The sequence below is a fragment of the Ailuropoda melanoleuca genome, chromosome 5 (genome assembly GCF_002007445.2).
Source record: "Ailuropoda melanoleuca isolate Jingjing chromosome 5, ASM200744v2, whole genome shotgun sequence".
Taxonomy (NCBI): domain Eukaryota; kingdom Metazoa; phylum Chordata; class Mammalia; order Carnivora; family Ursidae; genus Ailuropoda; species Ailuropoda melanoleuca.
Genome location: NC_048222.1, coordinates 107,981,267 through 108,003,648, shown reverse-complemented (window position 1 = coordinate 108,003,648; position 22,382 = coordinate 107,981,267). Strand labels below are relative to the sequence as shown.

At 38.6% G+C, this 22,382-nt stretch overlaps 1 protein-coding gene across 1 annotated transcript in view; it reads left to right on the top strand.

Annotated features, from left to right (window-relative positions):
- The window catches only part of EDNRA (endothelin receptor type A), a 60,110-nt gene that overhangs the window by 22,377 nt on the left and 15,351 nt on the right, over positions 1-22,382 (top strand). Inside the window, exon 3 of the mRNA XM_011221972.3 lies at positions 11,326-11,453. Within this exon, the coding sequence (XP_011220274.1) occupies positions 11,326-11,453 (128 nt within the window). The remainder of the gene's footprint in view (positions 1-11,325; positions 11,454-22,382) is intronic.

Here is a 22,382-nt window from a genome sequence, read left to right as displayed (position 1 = left end):
GTGACTCTGCTAAACCCCTCACCATTACTCTTGCAGAAACAATTTTTTTTTTTCTGCTTGTGTGTGATGGTGAAGAATAGAATGACTATTAAAACAGTTTGGCGCCACTGTCTTGGTTCATGCTAAGGCACCAGTGGTTTTACCCACCATTGCTTTTGTACCAACAGGGCAAAAGACAGTAATCTGCTAGTGTTATCTTGATCTTGCAGACCCCATGAAAGGTTCTCAGGGATCCTCAGGAGTCACAGACAACACTTAAAAGAACCACTGATCTAGATGATCTCTAAGCACCTGTCCAAGTCTGAAACTATTTTTAAAATCTAAGATAAATGTTGTTTACCAAACTTGTCTTAATAACATTTGATTAAATGGCTGATGGCTGATTTTCATGGCAGTTAATATTCCTTAGACAAGCACAAGTATCTCCAAATAATCGAGTATCTAGAAAAGGAACCTTGGTTTACTGTAGACTAATACATTAGACTCCAAATTTGTATGTTTTCCATTCTAGGTAGCACTAAAAATAAACAAAGTGCTTACACTAGAGATGCAGTACATATCAAATAGCAAGATTAGAAGCAAAACTAAGTAGTAACCTATTGGTCTTGATTAGTACAATTTAATGTTATGTCATTTCTGAATAACCATAAATAAGACAGTTATATCAAACTCATTTTCAAAACTTTTTTAAACACCTTAATTTTACACAATTACACTAATAGACCCTTGACTGGAAGCTTAAAATAGCTACTTATCTACTATTTTTTCCTGCATTTTATATATTGTCAGCATTATATTTAAAATATGATGCTTATAACTCACTGGACAAATTTACTGTATATTTTAGCTTTTTCCTGGAGAGTAATAAAATACTGCTGATTCAGTCAAGGTAAATAAATAGTCTCAACACTTCAATCTATGGGATTCCCACAGGTTTTGACATCTTTAATCTTTTTGGATAGAAAAAAAGGGCAAAGAGGACTAAAAGAGTCACAGATGGGAAAAATGAAAGAGAAATTGGAAAAAAATTAATCATACAAAATGAAGGGAAGGATTAAGGTAAGATTAGGGATAAATGGAGTTGAATAGCTTCAGAGAAGCCAGTTACAAACTGGAGTTCTGATGTGAAAAAAGAAATCACACAATTTATGAGCTAGTAAAGAATTTAGAGATAAGAAATGTTGGGCCTGAACTAGATTATTTGGCAGAGGAGGGAAGCAAGGCCCAAGGATTTCTGACAGGACTGGAGCTGGAAGTCAGGATTTCCAACTTCCTCCTCAGGATGTTCCACTCCTCTCCCTTCCCATTAAATATAACTCTCATGGTTTTAATACTGTCTATACCACACATAGCACTTCCCCAGAAGATAGCCAGGCTTCCAAAAATTTAATGGTGAATTGTAAAAATGCGTGTCATTCTTCTGTGAAGTTTCATTACATGACTGGTAATTCGGACATCCTAGGTATGTTTTTCTGTTTCACTTTATGTCTTGGCTATTGGAAATCTTGAAGTTTTATTGTCAAATGACTTTCTGTTATTTAATATTCAAAATCACCTCAACCTTAGGTACTATAACACATCGGCTTCAGCATCAATTGTATTCTCCCCGCCATCCCCTCCCCCGGATAAATATGGTACCATTTCTTCATGCTTCATACCATTTCTTGGTTGGGTCATTGTTTCTAACTACGTGGGATAATTAATTTCCTATGACCACATGACATACTTTCACAATGAAGAACTAACTCCAGTTCTTAAGATTTTGTACATTAAATCATTAAATAAGCTGCATGCCTTTAACTAGGCCATTGGTTTTCCCTTTTCCTACTTATCACCAATTCTTGATAAGTCTTTTGTAGCTATTCCCTAAATCTGTGTGTAGGGATCTCTACCAGTTTCCTTTGTTTTGCATTGTTCTGCTTTGGTTTTGCCTGCAGGTTTCTTTTAAATATGTGCCAGCATGTACTACCATAGAGACTGCTGATTAAAAGAAACAATAAAAGTTTTCATTAGGTTTTGGGCCTTNCTTCATACCATTTCTTGGTTGGGTCATTGTTTCTAACTACGTGGGATAATTAATTTCCTATGACCACATGACATACTTTCACAATGAAGAACTAACTCCAGTTCTTAAGATTTTGTACATTAAATCATTAAATAAGCTGCATGCCTTTAACTAGGCCATTGGTTTTCCCTTTTCCTACTTATCACCAATTCTTGATAAGTCTTTTGTAGCTATTCCCTAAATCTGTGTGTAGGGATCTCTACCAGTTTCCTTTGTTTTGCATTGTTCTGCTTTGGTTTTGCCTGCAGGTTTCTTTTAAATATGTACCAGCATGTACTACCATAGAGACTGCTGATTAAAAGAAACAATAAAAGTTTTCATTAGGTTTTGGGCCTTATTGTGTGTCCAGGTCAGAGCACTTATTTTCTATAATTAACTATGCTTGCACTTTGTTACAAGAAAATGTAAGCTGCCAGTCATGACACATATGTAAAATCTTTTCTCCATTCAGGAAAAGCNCGCCAGTCATGGCACATATGTAAAATCTTTTCTCCATTCAGGAAAAGCCAGGGCTCATTTTTTCCAACATAAATCTTCTCCCTGTTATGAATGAAATCTTAAAGTATTGACACATGTCTTTGGCACTGACCTGTGTAATTTTGTTATTGAGTCCTTGTAATGTTCTGCTTTAAAGAAGTTTAATTCTTNTTGTTATTGAGTCCTTGTAATATTCTGCTTTAAAGAAGTTTAATTCTTTTCCACCCAATGATCCTTTGGTTTTCTGCATGCAAAATAAGCAGAAGTCTCAGGTCCCCTTCTTCTAGTTGGCATCCTTACGGCAAACAGAGTTATTCGAAAGAGATATTCCTTTTCATTCCCAGCCTTCAGGTAACTGAGACTGTTGAGGATAATAAGCCCATATCTTGGGTGAACCATCTTTCTTCTAAGGAAGAAACCTTCATGGCTTTTGAAGTCTGGTTTCAAATAGTATTTTTCCTCTTTTTCTTTCCTCTCTTCCACTTGGTTGTTCTTTTTTTTTTTTTGTTTTATTTGTCAGAGAGAGATAAAAAGAGAGAGAGCACAAGCAGGGGGAGTGGCAGGCAGAGGGAAAAGCTGGCTTCTTGATGAGCAAGGAGCCCTATGTGGGACTTGATCCCAGGACCCTGAGATCATGACCTGAGCCCAAGGCAGACGTTTAACCAACTGAGCGACCCAGGCATCCCCACTTGGTTGTTCTTAACAGCTATGTATTTCAGATTCTAAAAAGTTAAGACCTCAGCGAAAACGGAAACACTGACAATTCCATAGTGTAAGATACGGACAGCGAGGAGTAGCAACAACTCCATGTTTCCCAGGGAGTGCAGAGTAGCAGGAGCAGTGCCTCATGGGAACTAACACTTAGAATATGTGATGGGCCAGGCCGTGTTCTGAGTGCTTTGAGTGGATTAATTCATTTCATACCCACATCCACTGGAGGGCATAGATCTTCTTATCTTCAGTTTTCTCTGAGGCACAGTTAACTTGTCTAAGTGATGCCAGGGGACATCGCAGACTCCAGATCCTATTCTCTCTGCCATTGTTCCAGGCCACCTCCTCCTTCTGTTGAGCGGCCACGGAATGTTGCTTACAGCTTCTTTAGGAACTGTTACGTCTGTTCATCTTCCAGGTAGTAATTTCCTTGAGAATGAGGTCTCTTGTGCTTATGTCATCTTCTACCACCCTGCACCTGGTGACTTGGATGATCCTTCTTCACATTCTCATGGAAAAACAGGACAGAAATTAGAGACTGATAACAATCGGCTGTACAAATAGCTCACTTTTCCAGATGCTTACTTCTGCTAATCCCTCTGTTTGAATTGTCTCACCTGTTGCCTACAGTAACCCTCCAAGGTAGCTGCCACCCCCGTCTTCATTTTCTAGAGGAGGGAACTGAAAAGCAGTGAGGTTAATCAACAAGCCAAGGTCACACAGGAACAAAGCAGAGCCTACAGTCCGAGGAGAGCTTTGGGGCCCACGCTCTTAACTGCTATGCCAAGCCACTTGCTTTAAGGAAAAAGAAGTGCTTCTCCAACCCCCTAGGTCTCTGAGGGCACCCAGCACCAGAATTGAGAAGGTTTACGGAGTTGCTGCTCTGCTCTGCATTAGTCATAGACTCCAAATTTGGGGCAGGTCAGGAGGCAAAAGGGGCCTGTCGAAGGACAATGTGTGTGGATAGAGTAGAAGCCATGATTTTTACTTCATTTATCTCTATGAAAACTCTGCCTTGGGGTGCCCGGATGGCTCAGTCAGTTCAGTGTCTGCCTTCAGCTCAGGGCATGATCCCAGGGTCTTGGGATCAAGCCGCACATCAGGGAGCCTGCTTCTCACTCTGCCCTTCCCCCTGCTCATGCTTTTCTCTCTCTGTCTCTCAAATAAATGAATAAAATCTTTAAAAAAATCTCTGCCTCAATCCTGAAGCAATTAAAACATAAAGGAAAAGCAAAATCCATTTTCAGTCACGCACAGTGATTTATTTTATTGTATCCGATTTGAGATTTGCAACAGCCAGAGAGCATGTTCCCATTAAAGGCCTGTCCTGGGCATCACAGGCATTATAATTAACTCAGTCTGTGCTATTGGAAGATGTTCTTGTTTACTACTGATTTGACTATCCAACTTCTACATCCCAGCCCCTCCCCCGGCACGGAAGAAAACCTTAGAACCCCACTCTTTGAACCCTGGTACCTGGTCCATCATCTTCAGTTCCAAGTGACACTACCAGAATTCATGGTGAGGAGAAGAGAACCTTTAATTTGAGATTTTCAGCTACTACCGACTGTGCTCATAAATCCCTCATTCCTGTCTAAGATGGGTGGAGTGCCACAAAGGGAGGAAGAGCATCCCTCAGCCGCACCGGATGGGCTGGAAGGAAATTTAGCACACACAAAAATGTGCCACTGGTTTTATTTATCCCATTATTAAGATGCCATGACGACAACGAAAGTAGTGCCCAAGTAATAGCATTAAGTGGCAGGAGATGACATCTGGGATAGATAAAGAGGGGTAAATGCGTTTCTATTATCCTTGTTTTCATTAAGTTGTGCATAAACAGTACATTTCCATTTATGATTACAAATTATAGCAATTCAAAATAACTAATGTTTGTGTGGTACAGATTCAGTTTGCAGAATTCTTTCATATGCATTGTTCTGATTGAGCCCCCAGATGGTCATCATACCATTGTTGGAGGCATGAGAACCACCCCATTTAACAAATCCAGAAATGAGACTTAGAGGGGTTTACCCAAGGTCACACAGTAACAGGTAGATCTTGGACTCGAACCTAAGTCTTATGAGTTCACAACATTCGGGTCTTGCAGAACAGTGGTCACCTGGTACTGAACTGTGTCTTTATGGACTGATGCCTTTAGGGACCACTGGGGTGAGGGGGCAGTGGGAGGCAGGCCCTAAACTACTATGAGTTTTTATTTTATATGTTCATATTTTATACCACTTCTGTTACTCCTGCACTACCTGGCTGTCAGCTATCATTTTTGTTGATCATAGTGCTTCTAGAGCAGTGGTTCTAGTTGTGTGTGGTTGATGGCCCGGCACTATCAGCATCACCTGGGAACTTGTTAAAAATGCAAATGCTGGGGGCACCTGGGTGGCACAGCAGTTAAGCGTCTGCCTTTGGCTCAGGGCATGATCCCGGCATTATGGGATCGAGCCCCACATCAGGCTCTTCCGCTATGAGCCTGCTTCTTCCTCTCCCACTCCCCCTGCTTGTGTTCCCTCTCTTGCTGGCTGTCTCTAACTCTGTCGAATAAATAAATAAAATCTTTAAAAAAAAGAAAAAAGAAATGCAAATGCTGCATGTCAACTACACTACAATAAATAAATTAAATAAAATAATAAAATAAAGAAATGCAAATTCTCAGGCCCCCACCTCATATCTACTAAATCAGACACTCTGGGAATGGAGCCCAGCAATCTGGTTTAATGAGCCTTCCAGGTGATTCTGATGCTCGGAAAGCTTGAGACCCACTCCAGTGGAGCAATGATTCTCAACCTCAGTTGTACACTAGAATTACCTGGGAGCCTTACAAAACTACTGAGGCTTGTATCCAACCCCAAGGATTCTGGCTTATTGGTCTACGGTAGGGTTTCCAACCTTAGCACTATAGACATTTTGGGCTGGATAATTATTCACTGGGGAAGCCTATTCTCTACCACCCAGACGTTAGTAGCTTCTGTCCCCCAACCCAACTGTGATAACCAAAAATGTCTCTAGACATTGCAAGATGTCCTCTGGGGGGCAAATTGCCCCAAGATGAGAAGTACTGTCTAGGGGCATGGCCCAGGTACTGGGATTCTTAAAAGCTCCCTTAATCATTCTAATGTACAGGCAAGACTGAGAACTATTACTTGGGAAGGATCCTAGTAATGAGCAGCTTTGGATGTGCGCTGGACTAAAGAACAATAAAAGCTCAACTCTATAGCATTGGGTGTAAAGTAAGAGTAAGTCATCCTGTGGTGAAGACTCAGGCACTTTGCCCATAAGGAAAGCACATGAGCTTTAGGGCATAAATTTCACTTCAACCAGTTGGCTATTTACATTTTTGCTTCCTTTTTGGTTATTATGTTCCAGAAAACTGACATAAACAGGTACAATGCACATAGCTGAAAGCTTCCAACCAAGTAGACATTGCTTTGTACCAAACATAGTGGTGGACAGAGATCCTGCTTTTGGATCTCTTCATTCTAAAAACAGGTTGCTTATGAGTATACCATGTGGGATAAGTCCTTTAGGTAAATCTGTTTTTGGCAAGTTAAAAAATGCAGCCTGTCAATTTTATATTGGTTTGGACATCATCCAAATCAGCCATACACATCCATAATCTCTACATTAATATCTGCCATTTAGAGGTACTTTAGTTTTCAGGTGATGATTGGGAACTTTGTATTTCAACTATAGAAAAATCCCCTAGGCTAGAACCAAGGAAAGTATCCTTCAGTAAAATCCATACTCAGCAAATTGGCCTCTACTGTCTCAGCGATTGGTCTCTGTAGGCACTTGAGAATGCAGTTAGACCACAGGACGTACGTCATGTCCAAGTGCCTGCTCTGTGGTTCTTATCAGGCTGGGCAGTCTCATCACAGCCCAGACTGCGAGGTCTCCAGACCAAGAGTTGGTGGCAGCTCCTCTTTGACCTGAAGTCTTAAATAGAACAGTATTCTCCCACTTCCTCAAACAACTCACTGGCAGGTGCATGGTTTCTTTCAATGTAAGGAATGGAAATACAACTCTGGGATACTGATAAACTACTTCTTCTTTTTTTTTTTAATGGTTCACTTATTTATTAGACAGAGAGAGACAGCAGGGGGAGTGGGAGAGGAAGAAGCAGGCTCCCAGTGGAGAAGCCTGNGACTCTGGGATACTGATAAACTACTTCTTCTTTTTTTTTTTAATGGTTTATTTATTTATTAGACAGAGAGAGACTGCAGGGGGAGTGGGAGAGGAAGAAGCAGGCTCCCAGTGGAGAAGCCTGACGTGGGGCTCGATCCCGGAACGCCGAGATCACGCCCTGAGCCGAAGGCAGACACTTAACGACTGCGCCACCCAGGTGTCCCATGATAAACTACTTCTAAATAAAAAGTAAATTACAAGATGAATGTGTTTTCAGGGAAAAATTGGTACTATCTAATTTTAAAATATGAAAATATTTTGCTGAATTAATGAGTTGGGATTAACTCATTCAACACCTACTATGTGCTAGGGACTATGTGATGTCCTTGGAAGTTATAAATATGATGGTTCATAATAGCATAGGCCCTTGTATGGCGAAAATAAGCTATGACTACCTGTTCCTGATTAACCCTTTGAACCAATCCAACTTGTCAGTTTGTCAGAGGAGTTTGGTTTTTCTTTCACTGAACTGATAGTAGCCTGTTAACATGAATGAAATCAACTAGCTTCTTTGCTGTGGTCTAGATTTACCCTATACAGTTATTTTTTTTCCTTTCCTAGTCGGAATTCTTTCATTGATGTGCTTTTAAAAATCAAAACCTTTTAATTAGGCAATAGAACCGCTTACCAGAAAAGTACTCTAGGCAAAAAAAAAAAAAAAAAAAAAAAAAAAAAAAAAAAAGATCATAAAAGACTGTTAAAAGGTATTATTTCCATATGTTCCTGCTTTTTTTAAAGGGCATATGCTTTTATGTACAAAGGAAGTTTTCTGGGAGAAAACATGTAACAATTAACAATGGTTGCCTTTGGGCAGAGAGTTTAGGGGCCTTGACTGGAAGGGAGATTTGCTTTTCATTATGTGTTTTTATACAGCTTCATTTTTACCATTTTAAATGTTGTGTTTTCAATTTTAAATGTTAGTAAATAACAAAAGGGATGCATTCCCAGTAAGTAGTCTTTCAGAAGTTCTAAAATACCTCCTCTAAATAAGAGAAAAATAGGTGAGCCTCTTTGATTCCCTCTTTCTTTTGTATATGCTTTATTGCTAAAACAGGAATAGCTGAGACTTGGAATATGAAACTACTCCCACATTGGTTCCATGAAGAAAGAGATTAATAAGCAGAACCTACTGAGATCGGGTAGCTAATGGGGGCCTCTTTGAGGGAGTCACCTTTAACCAGCAAGGGAAGAAGTTACCCCAGGCAGTGGCCTAATTTCCCCCAGCTGCATTAGGACAGCTACCATCCATACATCCTTTCAGAATGAAGTGGATATAGGCTAGAGAAATCTGCACTGTGATTGTCTGGAAATTTCCTCCTATGATTTCTTTCTTTCTTTTTCTTTCTTTCTTTCTTTCTTTCTTTCTTTCTTTCTTTCTTTCTTTCTTTCAGATTTATTTATTTGAGAGACTGAGAGAGAGAGAGAATGTGTGAGTGGTGGGAGAGGCAGAGGGAGAGAGAGAATCTCAAACACACTGCCTGCTGAGAGTGGAGCCCACTCGACTTGGGGCTGGATCTCATGACCCCGAGATCATAACCTGAGCCAAAATCAAAAGTCGAACACTGAACTGATTGAGCAACCCAGGCGCCCCTCTCCGATGATTTCTTTCATTTCCCCTGTCTTTAATTCCCAAGAAGAATCAATGCTTACTCCTGGGGGAAGGGAAAAATAACAAGAAAAATAATAAAACTCTACTTATGTCAAAGAAAGACAATTCTGTGATCTTTTTGGTGCCAAATATTCTGTGATATCTTTCCCTTCAGTCCCTCCTCTGCATCTAACCCTAATCGAAGCTTTGGCAAGCATGAAAAGGAAAAAATTCAATTGAGATTGGAAGGGCCTGAAACAATACATGCTCAGTTTTGGTTTTTTCTGGGTTATTTTTCTTAGCACTTGTCATTTAGACCCTCATAGGACTTCAGCGTTTCCCTTGTTAAGCAAGAAACATCCTTTTCTCTCATTATTGGATGTGTGAATTGGGAAATCCATCCATGTGGATTTCAGGATACTTTGTTTCTGAAATGAACCAGCCATAACAACTCAATCATTCCAGAGCATATCCTATAACAATCCCTACACATATTAATTACATCTCTGTAGTCTTTAGTGGAGAATTACATTTGTGGGACAAAATATTAAATTTTCATTCTATAAAATGTAGTTTTCAGGTTTTCTTCTCTTTATGGGGGGAGATTCATCTCAGAAATAGTGTTTTATATCTTTATGTGCATCAAGCATTAACAACCAGCCTTCAGCAATGATATAATTATTTGTTAGTTTCATTAAACTATTAAGAGTTTAGGGCATTGTTCCTGTGAAGAGCCCAGCAATTGTCCTTGGACAAAAGTTTATGCAGAAATTCTGAGAAGATACTAACCAAGACTCATCAGAGTGCAAGGGAAAAAAAAAGAGATGAGAGGCAGAATTGAATTCCTCAATTCAGAGGTCTTTTAAGAAAACTATTCGAAAGAAAGGGAAATATACAGGAAACAAACTGAAAGTTGCTGAAAGGGAGGTGGAGTAATGGGGTAATTGCCTGTTGGTCATTAAAGATGGCACTTGATGGTATGAGCACTGGGTATTGTCTGCAGCTAATGAATCACTAAATTCTACCCCTGACACTTATAATACACTATATATTAATAAAATTGAATTTGAATTTAAAATTTTTTTAAATAAAAGGGAAATATGTTTGAAGACTAAAAAGAGAAGATTTCTGAAATAAATCATACAAAGTCTTGGCCATAAAAATAGAATTTTAGAGAGCCCTACATTACTAAATTCTCAAAACGAGGATTATGTTAATGATCACATTGACCATGAAATTAAAACTCACATAATCTTTTAGATATGTCAGATCAGAAATTCAAAGCTCAACTCAGAGCTACAAAGGCAATGGGTACTTTGCAAAAAAGAAGACAGTTCTGTCAAGTTAGTAGGACAGTGTTTCCAACTGAGTGGAGTCAGTTTCAATTCTGAGTTACTAAGCAAAAATTAGAAAGGAAATCAATACCATTTTTACTCTTGAAAAGGCATCATGTATTCAGCAGGAACTTCCCTTTTAAGTAGCTGAGCCCATGCTCCTGCTATAATACCTAATTGGATAAATATCAGCAACTCACAGGAGACTTTATGTTCTTGCTACTTACCGTAGCCACTAGCGGGTATCCATCCTTTCCTTCCAACAAAAGTTTTGAATTGTCAACATGGAAGAATAGACTTTTGGCAGATTCTACCAACAGATCACAGTAACCTCATTTCTCTGTATGATAAAGGGAGGTTTAATTAAGAAAGGCCACTTAAGACACACCTGGTGAAGCAGAGTCAGCCCCATTAGCACAGAGGAAGAGCTAAATTCAAAATGGCTTTAGGGTGTTAAGCCGCTGACAAGTCAATACAACCTAAACCACTTCCTTTTTCCAGGATTCTCCATCATCTTGCATTCAGAGCCTGTGCTGGTTGTCAGGAGACAATATAATTCTCCAATGCTGCTACTTGAAAACTAGCTTTACTTATGATTTAGTAAAAATAGATAAAAAATGACTGCCTGCTTCTCAGTCAAGCTGGCACCCAAACCCTAACCTTTTGCTGCTCTTTGAAAAGTAGGCGGTATGACTACTTCACATAAGGTCAAAGGTTCATCTCTTCTGTTATGATATTTATCATTCTCTCCATTTTTCCAGACTAAAAAAAATGGCTAAGGCTTTAAAATATTTTTTTAAATGATAAGAATGCTGTATTGCTGCCCTGCTAACTGGAAAGCATAAGGAACAATACAACTTAGAAGTTCAGAGGATAATTAGAAATGTAATAAGTGTCCACATGTTTCATGCCAGCTCTGTTTTTCTTACCACGATGTCTCCTTCTTTCAGCTTCTCGCAGGGCGCTGGCCTTTTGATCACAATGACTTTGGCGTATTTCTTTGCAAGCTGTTCCCCTTTTTGCAAAAGTCCTCGGTGGGGATCACCGTCCTCAATCTCTGCGCTCTCAGTGTTGACAGGTAACATGGTTCTCTCCCTTTACTTTTGTTAGGTTTCAAAAGCCATTTTTCTCAAAAAAAAAGAGAAGTCAAGGAAACTTGAGAGTTGGTGACCTGGACAGTTGTTAATTAGTTTCAAATGAATTAAAATATCAATAATCTAGCCCTACTGTTTAGAATTGCTTTACACATTTCCTGATCATTAGCCATTTTAGCTCAGGCAATTTATATCTAGAGCATTTTGCCAGCTATAGCCATTTGGCACCCTATGGCAACAAAGGAAAAAGTGAACAAATTAGATGGAAAGAACCTTGGAAAAGGAGATTTTAGGACATGCAAATGCTATATTTTCAAGGGTAGATTTTCTCATTAGAAAAAAGAAGATACTATTCAATTATATGTATAATACTTGATTACTTGAGCTGAGTGATGAATACATAATATTGTTATATTCTTTTCTATGTGTCTTGGAATGCCTGAAATGTTTCACAATTTTTAAAAAGAGGGCAACAACAGAAGCACTCCTTGATCAGATTCTGAAAAACCCATCAGGTATCTCTAAGTCTTTCTGGAATTCTCCACAAATAGGGATGTCGAGTTCTCTAAAGGAGTCCTTCTAGATGGTATTTTCTGCACCTCCTAACTTTCATAGCAGTAATTATGAAGAATGAAGTTAGGAACTTTATAACACATTCTATGGTGTTCCTTTGTATTGAATAGTATCCTATGCAAATACTCTTTAATGTCCTATTTAATTGATTTACCACAATTTAGAAGAGGTTTCCACTTTTTCTCTCTCACACTCTGGCAATCATTGTGTGAGATCACCTGAGTCCCATAATCATAGAAATAAAAGACCCTTTCTTAAAGAATATTCAAGCCTTTACAGACATTCTCTTATCTGTCATCTGCAATTACTTTGGGGGACCAAATCGTTATTGTTAAAACATAAAAATACTCATTCCATCAGTAGATGAAAATTATCATGGCATCCTTGTTATAAATGTATGACTGTAATAACTGTGGAACAAAACAAAATGTTTAGCAGTGTTATTAAAAATAAATGTATTGCAAAAACTGTATTGCTGAAATTACAACACAAAAAAAATTCCTTTAAGTACTTTAAAATGTCATGATGGGGGCGCCTGGGTGGCACAGAGGTTAAGCATCTGCCTTCGGCTCAGGGCGTGATCCCGGCGTTGTGGGATCGAGCCCCACATCAGGCTCTTCCGCTGTGAGCCTGCTTCTTCCTCTCCCACTCCCCCTGCTTATGTTCCCTCTCTCACTGGCTGTCTCTATCTCTGTCGAATAAATAAATAAAATCTTTAAAAAAAAAAAATAAATAAAAAAAAATAAAATGTCATGATGCTGCTGACAAAAATGTTGTTGATGCAGTGGTAAACACAACGATCAGAGAGCATTTCTCGCTTACTAGTTGGATTCTCCGTAGCTCCCAGGAAAACCTGAGGTCTGCGTGCTTTTCTTCTGCACCATAGCCGACATTAAGGGCTTCTGTACTAACACATGTCCAGAGTGTAGGTGGCACTGCATCACTTCCACTTGACGAAATAATAGACTATGTTACTTGTGGCCATGCCCAAGAAATTGACTAAGCACTTATAATCTGGATTTTATTCATTAATGAATTCTCACTCTGCTGTTCCTACTCCTAGCATTGCAATAACACTATTTCCTCTTGTATCCAAAGTGTTGTAGTATCTACAAATTAAAGCATTTAAATTATATTGTGACATTACTAATATGTGTAAAACGTTTCCTGTATTTATCAGATTGTATATGTAGAGATGTAGCTATGTATTCTTATTACAATATCCAATTAAATTTTTAATTACAATATAACTCTAAAATCCCTGTGGGGGAAAGAAATAAGAAAATAATCATAATAGTTTAAAAAAGAATTATGTTTCCTACAGACATATTCTTCCTATATAATAGTGTTAAATGTTATAAAGCTACAGTATTTAAAACAGTATGGCACAGGGGTGCCTGGGTGGCTCAGTTGGTTAAGCGTCTGACTCTTGATTTTGACTCAGGTCATGGTCTCAGGGTTGTGGGATCAAGCCTCGCGTTGGGCTCCATGGTGGGCATGGAGCCTGCTTAGGATTCTCTCTCTCCCTCTCCCTCTGCCCACCCTCTGTTCCCTCCTCCCCAATCTAAAAAACAAACAAACAAACAAAAAAACAGTGTGGCACACACATACAAATATACCGAGAAATAAATGGGAAAGCCAGAAACAGGTGTTACAGTGTATGAGAATGCAATATAGACTGAAATCACTTTGAGTATACTGGGGGAAGGAAAAATGGTGCTATTTAGCCATCTGGGGAAAAAAGCATGTTAAAGACTTATCTTTTCCTATATATCAATAACAAAATTTATAATAATTACCACTTATTGACTATTAGTATTGTGGGCCCTGTTAAAAATACTTTACAGAAGTTCTTGTCCTTAGTCCCTACAACATCACCTTGTGATGGTCCTCTAATCACCCTCACTTTACAGATGAGGGAGCTAAGGTTGAAAGAGGTTAACCAAGGCCATTTGTTGACCAAGTGTCGGAGCCAGTAATCAATTATAAGTGGTCCTCCTCGTTAACCACTATGCTCCAGCATGTAAAAACTCAAGACATATAGAAGAAAACAGGCTACTATCTTTTTGATCACTAGAAAAGGAGGACTTTTTGAGCTTAAAAAGGATGGTAGAAATTCTGAATATAGTTATAAAAGGATTTCAGGACATAAAACTTTAAAACATAAAGATCAAACATTCATAAATGTAAAAAACAAAGCAAGAAGCTGGGGGAAATATTTGCAGCAAATACCTGTTATAAAAGCTACAACATGTTAATATTCTTGGTAATTAAGGAGGCCATACAAATAGTAATTAAAATCATAAGAGTTTCATATAAAAAGAGCATGAATATAAAAATACCAAAGAGGACATTTAAATGACTAATTAACATATGAATAATGTTCATGTAATCAAAGAAATTCCAATTAAGAAAACATATTCTCAATATCTGGTGGGAGTATAGATTGAAACAGCCCTTCAGGAAGGTAAGATCCTACAAATGCTTTCACTTTCTGACCTAGTAATTACAATTTTTAGGATCGATTCTAAGAAAACAGTCCAAAAATTTTGACCAGAGAATTCATGCACCAAAATGTTCTTTGTAAAATTATCTACAGGAAAATATAGCAATCTTATTGCCCCATGTTAGGCCAATGGATAAGGAGGTTAACTATAACTAACATGTGTAGGTATATGAATATAAAATTCCTTGAAGGAAACATGACAAATATTAGTAGTAGTTATGTCTAGGGATGGGGTGACAGGTGTTTGTAATGTTCTTCTAGAAGTAGAAAAAAAATTCTGAAAGTGTATTTACTTTTATTACCTGTTACCCATTTTCCTTATTTGCTCTACACCATTTTATACATTTCATTTATCTTATCATTTATGCAGCTCATTCCTGTGACCTGTGTTCTGTATCAAGGCTAAATTTCTATGGGCAGGCAGCCCTAATGCACAAGCACATATAGGCACATAAACACGAACACGGAAGCTTCTGTACATGGAGACATACATGTATGTGCCCAGCCCAGAGCTGCCCCAATCCCTATTGTTGCCTTTACAGAAACCATCGTATTTGGGAAAATATCATTTTATTAAAAAATTAAACTTTGTCCTAAAGGCTTTAAAAACCAGGATGATAATGAGTGCTGGGAAAGAGGAACCCAGCATCCTAAAGGAAAACTACACCTCTGAGGAAACATCCAACCAAAAGCCAAAGCCAGACAAGATTAGCATGTGACAAAAAAGAATGAGAAACAGAATGAAGGACAATTCTTGTTCCCTGTAAAGAATAAAATGTTTGTTAAGACATGTAAGTATAATCTCATGAGAGGCATGGATAAAAAGAGAAGCCAAAAGAGAGGAGGAAGTCATCATCAGGGAAATGCAAATCAAAACAATGATGAAATGTCATCTCACACCTGTAAGAATGGCTAGTATCAAAAAGGCAGGAGACAACAGGTATTGGCGAGGATGCAGAGAAAAAGGAAACTTGTGCATCGTGGGTGGGAAGGTAAATTGGTGTGGCTACTGTGGAAAACAGTACAGAAGTTCCTCAAAAAATTAAGAATAGAATTACCACATAATCTAGCAATTCCACTTCTGGGTATTTATCCAAAGAAAGTGAAAACATTAATTTGAAAAGATACATGCAACCCTATGTTTATTGCCACATTATTCATAATAGCCAAGATGTGGAAACAACTCAAGTGTCTATCTGTGGATGAATGGATAAAGAAGATGTCGTATGCATAAACAATGGAATATTATTCAGCCATAAAAAAGAATGGATCTTGTCGTTTGTGACAACGTGGGTGGTCTTTGAGGGCATTATGTTAAGTGAAATAAGTGAGACAGAAAAAGACAAATACTTATGATCCCATTTATATGTAGAATCTAAAAAACAAAACAAGCAAAACAAAGCAAAAAACAAGCTCATAGATACAGAGCACAGACTGGTGGTTGCCAAAGGGCAGGGCGTTGGGGGTGAAATGGCTGTAGGGTGTCGAAAAGTACAAACTTCCAGTTATAAAATAAATCATGGGATGTAATGTACAATATGATGATTATAGTTAATACTGTAATACATATTTCAAAATTGTTAAGGGAGTAAATCTTAAAAGTCCTCATCACACACACACAAAATTCTGTAACTGTGTATGGTGAGGGATGCTAATTAGACTTATTGTGGTGATCATTTCACAATGTATACAAATACTAAATCAATATGTTGTACACCTGAAACTAATATCATGTTTTATGTCAATTATACCTCAATACAAATAAATAAATAAATATTTTAAAAAGAGAGAAGAAAAAATTTGCTTGGTTTGGTAAGCACTGTAGGCAAATTGTCATCCTTGTGATATATTTTATTATGAGAAAATTTAGAGTATATTTTGTGAATTGTATTATGTGGCATGGTTATAGTGGTCCCTTTTATACTTTATATAAGTCTACGTACAAAATTTTTTGTTGAAAAAATATTTTAAGGCATTTATTCCTTTAGTGACATACTGTATAATAAATTACCCCTAGGTTGAGAAGTATAATTCATAATTTAGTTCCACAGGGGCTCAGGCAGGAAGGGGATGATGGACAGACGTGAAGAATAAGGCTGGACTGCTGTCCTGAGAACAAGGGAGAAGGAAATACATGATGAAGGTATTTAGGCTATGGGATGCCTAAATCACCTAAATCATCAAAACCCTGCATTGCTATGCCCTCTCTTTCTCCCTTGGGGGCATCTCAAGCAACCATTTTGCACAGTTTCATTCTCCCCAGTAGCAACTCTACCTGTCGTGAGGTGGGGTGGGGTGGGGCGTGGAAGGGATGCAGGGATTCAGTCATAGGTCCCATGTCAGGTGTAGGCTCACCTCACCTTATCACATCCTCCTCGCTCCCATCTCATGCATGGAGAAAAATGAACTAAATGCTCCATCACAAATTATCAGTTGTATATCCAATGACATGTTCTTGGTTAAAAAAAGGAAAGAAAAAAAATGGCGTCAAGCATCTGTTTCATTAAGACTTGGGCTCAGTTTTATTTTTTTTTTAATTTTATTTTATTATATTATGTTAATCACCATACAGTACATCCCCAGATTCCGATGTAAAGTTTGATGCTTCATTAGTTGCGTATAACACCCAGTGCACCATGCAATACGTGCCCTCCTTACTACCCATCACCAGTCTATCCCCTTCCCCCACCCCCTCCCCTCTGAAGTCTTCAGTTTGTTTCTCATAGTCCATAGTCTCTCATGTTTCATTCCCCCTTCTGATTACCCCCCTTTTCTTTATCCCTTTCTTCCCCTACCGATCCTCCTAGTTCTTATGTTCCATAGATGAGAGAAATCATATGATAATTGTCTTTCTCTGCTTGACTTATTTCACTTAGCATTATCTCCTCCAGTGCCGTCCATGTTGCAGCAAATGTTGAGAATTCGTTCTTTCTGATAGCTGAGTAATATTCCATTGTATATATGGACCACAGCTTCTTAATCCAGTCATCTGTTGAAGGGCATCTCGGCTCCTTCCATGATTTGGCTATTGTGGACAATGCATGGGCTCAGTTTTAGATCAAGACGATAAACCATTTTAAAATTCCACTCCCACAAAAATGTGCCTTAATCCAGGAGGTTTTCTTCGGTAATAAACTCAACATTCTTTGTGCCCTGGGTCCTTTCTTTATTATTTTCACATTTCATTTGGTACTGACTCTAAGTTTTGGGACCTGAATGTAGGGAATCTATTTTGGCATTTCTATTTCAAAAGCTTTCACACTAGAGAATGAATCATTCACACTTAATTCCAGAAGATAAGATACCATTTGCTTTGAGTTTCTTGATTTGGTTGCATTATATTCTACTAAAAGTAAGAAAATCCCTGTTTACGTTTTTTAGAAAAACCCTCTTTAAAAAAATAAAACAAGAAATAAAAAGAGGGAAATTGGAACCTATTACAAAACAATTTGCAGTTTGGGAATCCCTGCCTTCCTCTTATGAGCTGAATGAATCAAATTATAGTTCAGGAAGAGTTCCCATGATTTTTTAAAATATATTTTAAATATAATTATCTCTCATTTCAGAGTTGTTATTTTTGAGAGGAAAATAATGAGAGAAACTATTACAATTTCTTTATTACTTTATTGATTATTCAATAGATATGGAATACAGAAAGATGAAAGAAAAAAATCTAGCTGTCTCACTATTAGTTGTTTTTTTTTTAAAGATTTTATTTATTTATGTGACAGAGAGACAGCCAGTGAGAGAGGAAACATAGCAGGGGAGTGGGAGAGGAAGAAGCAGGCTTCCCAGTGGAGGACCCCGATGTGGGACTTGATCCCGGAACACCGGGATCATGCCCTGAGCAGAAGGCAGATGCTTAAGGACTGCGCCACCCAGGTGCCCCTGACTATTAGCTTTTAATCTGAATAAGGTAAACAAGAGTAAGAGGAGAAGCCCATGACTTCCCCTAGAAAAGATGAGCTTTCATTGTTAAAATCAACTATAGACCTGTCTCAGCTCTGCCTTTTCACTAATTCCTCCTCAAATCTAACTTTTATTGATTTTTACTTTGCATCCTCAGTCACTTAAGAAAAAAGATAAAACAGGGATTTCAGAAAAGAAAGAAGAAATTTAGAAACAATTTTGACCTCTACTCAGCTCTATCAGTGAAAATTATTTTAATACTAAGGCAATATACCTCTAACATGAATGAATTTTGCCCAACATAGGAATAACCAGCCATTACCAACAATTAAAATAGGTATTTTTGCATGCCATAAGTGACAAATTTCAGATGTTACTTTGAGTTTGTTTGGGGGTTAAAAAAGATGGGGCAGAATGGAAGGGGAATTCAATGCTGTTCTTTGTAAAATTAACGGTCGTGTTTAAAGTGGAAAATGACAGGGTCAGACAAGTAAAAAAGTCTGGGTACAGATCTAATTTGTAGTTAAAAATTGCCTGGGGAAGGAGGCTGTAAAAAGATAAAACTCTTTTAACAACTGCTCCAGGAATGGTGTATAATTAGATACCTGGAAAAGTTGCAGAGACCTATTAATAAGGCAGTTTTGTTTGATAACCCTCAAACTCAAAAACCCATGTCAGTTCTCCATCCCAGCATTTCAAATCATTGCTCTGTGGTCTCTCTGATGTTCTCAAAGGTTTATCCTAAGTCAAGAAACATGAAAGTGGTTTTCTAGAAAAATGCATTTTTATTTAGAGTCAGACTTGATTTCTCCTTATTCTCCTGGTGTTATGATTTCCTTTTGCTGCATGACAATAGGGAAGGCATGAAAGAAAAGTCAGAGCCCGAAGAGAGAACCCAGAGACGGGACAGAGACAAAGCCAAACGCTGACTGTAGGGCAACTTGGGATCTCATTTTGAGGTCTGTGCCCATTACACAAAGTTAAGTGCCCTTTTATCTTAATTCTATTGACAAGACCAAGCGACTGGTTAATTCTGCTGTCTTATTTTTCTTTGATAACAATCTGCCCCCAAAACTTAACAGCTTTAAACAGCCACCATTTTATTATTATCTTACCAAGTGGTGGGGTAGGAATTTGGGCAATTCTTCCACAACTTGTCACTTGGCCTCGGTCTTTTGGTGGATTTCAGCTGGTGGTTAAGCCTGTCTCTTGGGTCCAAGACACATGACTAGCCCACTGGCAAGAACAGCTGGAAGTCTGAGCTCAGCGGAGCCCCACTGCCTCGCCTGTAGGCTAGCACCTTTCAACACGTTCTCTGAGACAGGCCCAGGGCTCCAGGGTGGAGTTGCGGCTCTGCTCAGAGGCCAGGCCTGCAACCCACAAAGCATCCTTCCAGCTCTACGCAGCCAGTCCAAGCAGTCACAGGCCAGCCCAATTGAAAGACTCAGCTGAAGTGTGAAAGTACTCACCACTATCTTTTAATTCACCACGTCTGGTTTCTCTTTAAAATTCTTCCTGCTGGTATTTTGCCTCCAAACCTCTATGTGGCAGTTGGTTTGTCTATTGCCTAAGAGTCATAAATCATAAACAAATATTACAAATGATTGCATTTGCTATTAGTTAAAAGTGTGCATAGGTGAGGATAGAAGTGATGCTTTACTTAATGGAAGTGGCAGAATTGAAGGAAAAATAATAAATTCAATGTAGGTAGGTATTGGCAGGCACCTGATAAAAACTTTTTAAAAGTATTTCAGATACCTTTTCCTTCTTTTGATTCAACAATCCTACTTAAGATAATTAATCCAGGAAAATCGTTCAAAAAGAGAAAAAACTATACATACGAACATATTTATAGATGTGTTATTCACAACCATGAAACACTAGAATTGATGTGAACTTAGGAGAAATATTTAAGTAAACTGTATCAATATCCAGTTATACTGTGGAGCTATCAAATTAATAAATGTCATGCTTCCGTAGAAGCCTAAGGGCATTTTTTAAAGATTTATTTATTTATTTATTTATTTATTTGAGAGAGAGAGGGAATGAGCAAGGGTGTAGAGAGGGTAGAGAGGGGCAGAGGGACAGGGAGAGAATCCCAAGCAGATTCCCCGCTATGTGCAGAGCCTGACTCCAGGCTCGATCCCAGGAACCCAAGACCATGACCTGAGCTGAAATCAAGAGTCAGATGCTCAACTGACTGAGCCACCCAGGTACCCCAGGGGCATTTTTTATAAAGAAAAGTGGACAAAACTAAAAATAAAATTGTAATTGATATGATTGTAATACTTATGCAAAGAGAAATGGACAAAGAATAAGAGGAAATAAAAATAGATTTTGCTGAAGTAGTGTCTTTTGAATTTGTTTTATATTGTTTTAAAGCACATCCAATAATAAATATTTTAAAATTTAGTGACCACCCCAAAGCATACCTCAAAAATTCAAAAACAGGCATTTAAGGCCTTTGGCCTTGAAAACACGTAAAAATCTATTTATAGACATATACAGTAACAAACATCTTTACATAAATAAAACATGTAATTTATACTTTTATTTGGGTACATCACATGACAGGGCACAAGGTGATGTCATGGGAAAAGACACCCCTGGGAGTTGGCAGAGCAGAGCCCTGGTCCAGGCTCCCCACATTCACAGGAGACCAGACAGAAGACCAATCCTCAGGTTCCCAACCGTAGAACAGGAAGGCAAGAAAGAGCAGCCCAAGGGTCCCTCATGGTTTTTTTAATTATTTGATTCTAGGATTCTAAAGTGTTAGCTTTTTATCTGTTGCTTAGTCAGGGACGGCTCAAAAAATAAGAAAATGCTCAGAATGTAGCGCGCTTTATTGGCTTCAGTCAGGAGAGAGAAATGCACGGCCAGGAGACAAACAGAGACACTTAATTCAACAGATATTGGTTTGGCACCTATTGTCCTAGGTATTATGACCAACATATAAAATGTCTGCCCTCGTGGAGCTTATATTTTAAGAAAAGAGTGGACATAAGCAATAAACGAGATAAATATAATGTTTGATTGGTCACTTGGTAGTAAATGCTATGGAGAAACAAATCAGGGTGAGCAGGTCAGGGAAAGTCTGGAGGGGATTCTGGCAATTTCAAAGAACATGTTCAGGGAAGGACCCTGTGAAAAGACATAACTGAGCAAAGGAGGAGATGAAGGAGCAGCTCTGAGGACACCAGGAGGCATTCCCACTGAGGTGGGAAACCACTGGGGGATTTGAACAGAGGGATGATATAATGGACTTCCGAGCTAACAGACTCACACTGGGTAGAGTACAGTAGGGCAGAGTGGAGGGAGGGAGACCAGTTCAGAAGCTACTACAGTAATCCAGGCGAGATGGTAACAGGAGACATGGTGAGAGGTGGTTGCATTTGGATGTATTGTGAAGGAAGAAGTTGCAGGGTTTGCTAAAGAATCAGATGTGTGGTAACAAAGAGAAAAAGAGGAGTGAAAGCTAACTTCAAATTCTGGGCCTGAGATGGTAAAGATTGGAGAGGGGATAGGGTGGGGGTCATGGAAGAGGATGAGGAGTCTGGCTTGGGTTATTTCCAATGCCTACTGGACATCGAATGGCCATCTCAGTTAAGCAGTTGGATAGACAAGTCTGGAGCTAGAGGTGAGGTTCTAGACTAGACTTGTGAATTTGGGAATTATGTATCAGTAAATAGAAAATTTAAATGATACTAAAGCCATGAGACTGGATGGATCACTACAAGAAAGTGTATCAATAGAGTAGAAAAGAGGCCCAAGGACTAAGGAGGAATCCAACACTAAGAGTTTGAGAATTGAGCAGGTTGCAGCCAAGGAGATGAGATGGAGTGGCCAGTCTTATTAGCTGGCGAAAAACCAGAAGAATGTAGTAGAAGCCAAGTGAAGAAAGCATTTCAAAAAGGAGACATCATTT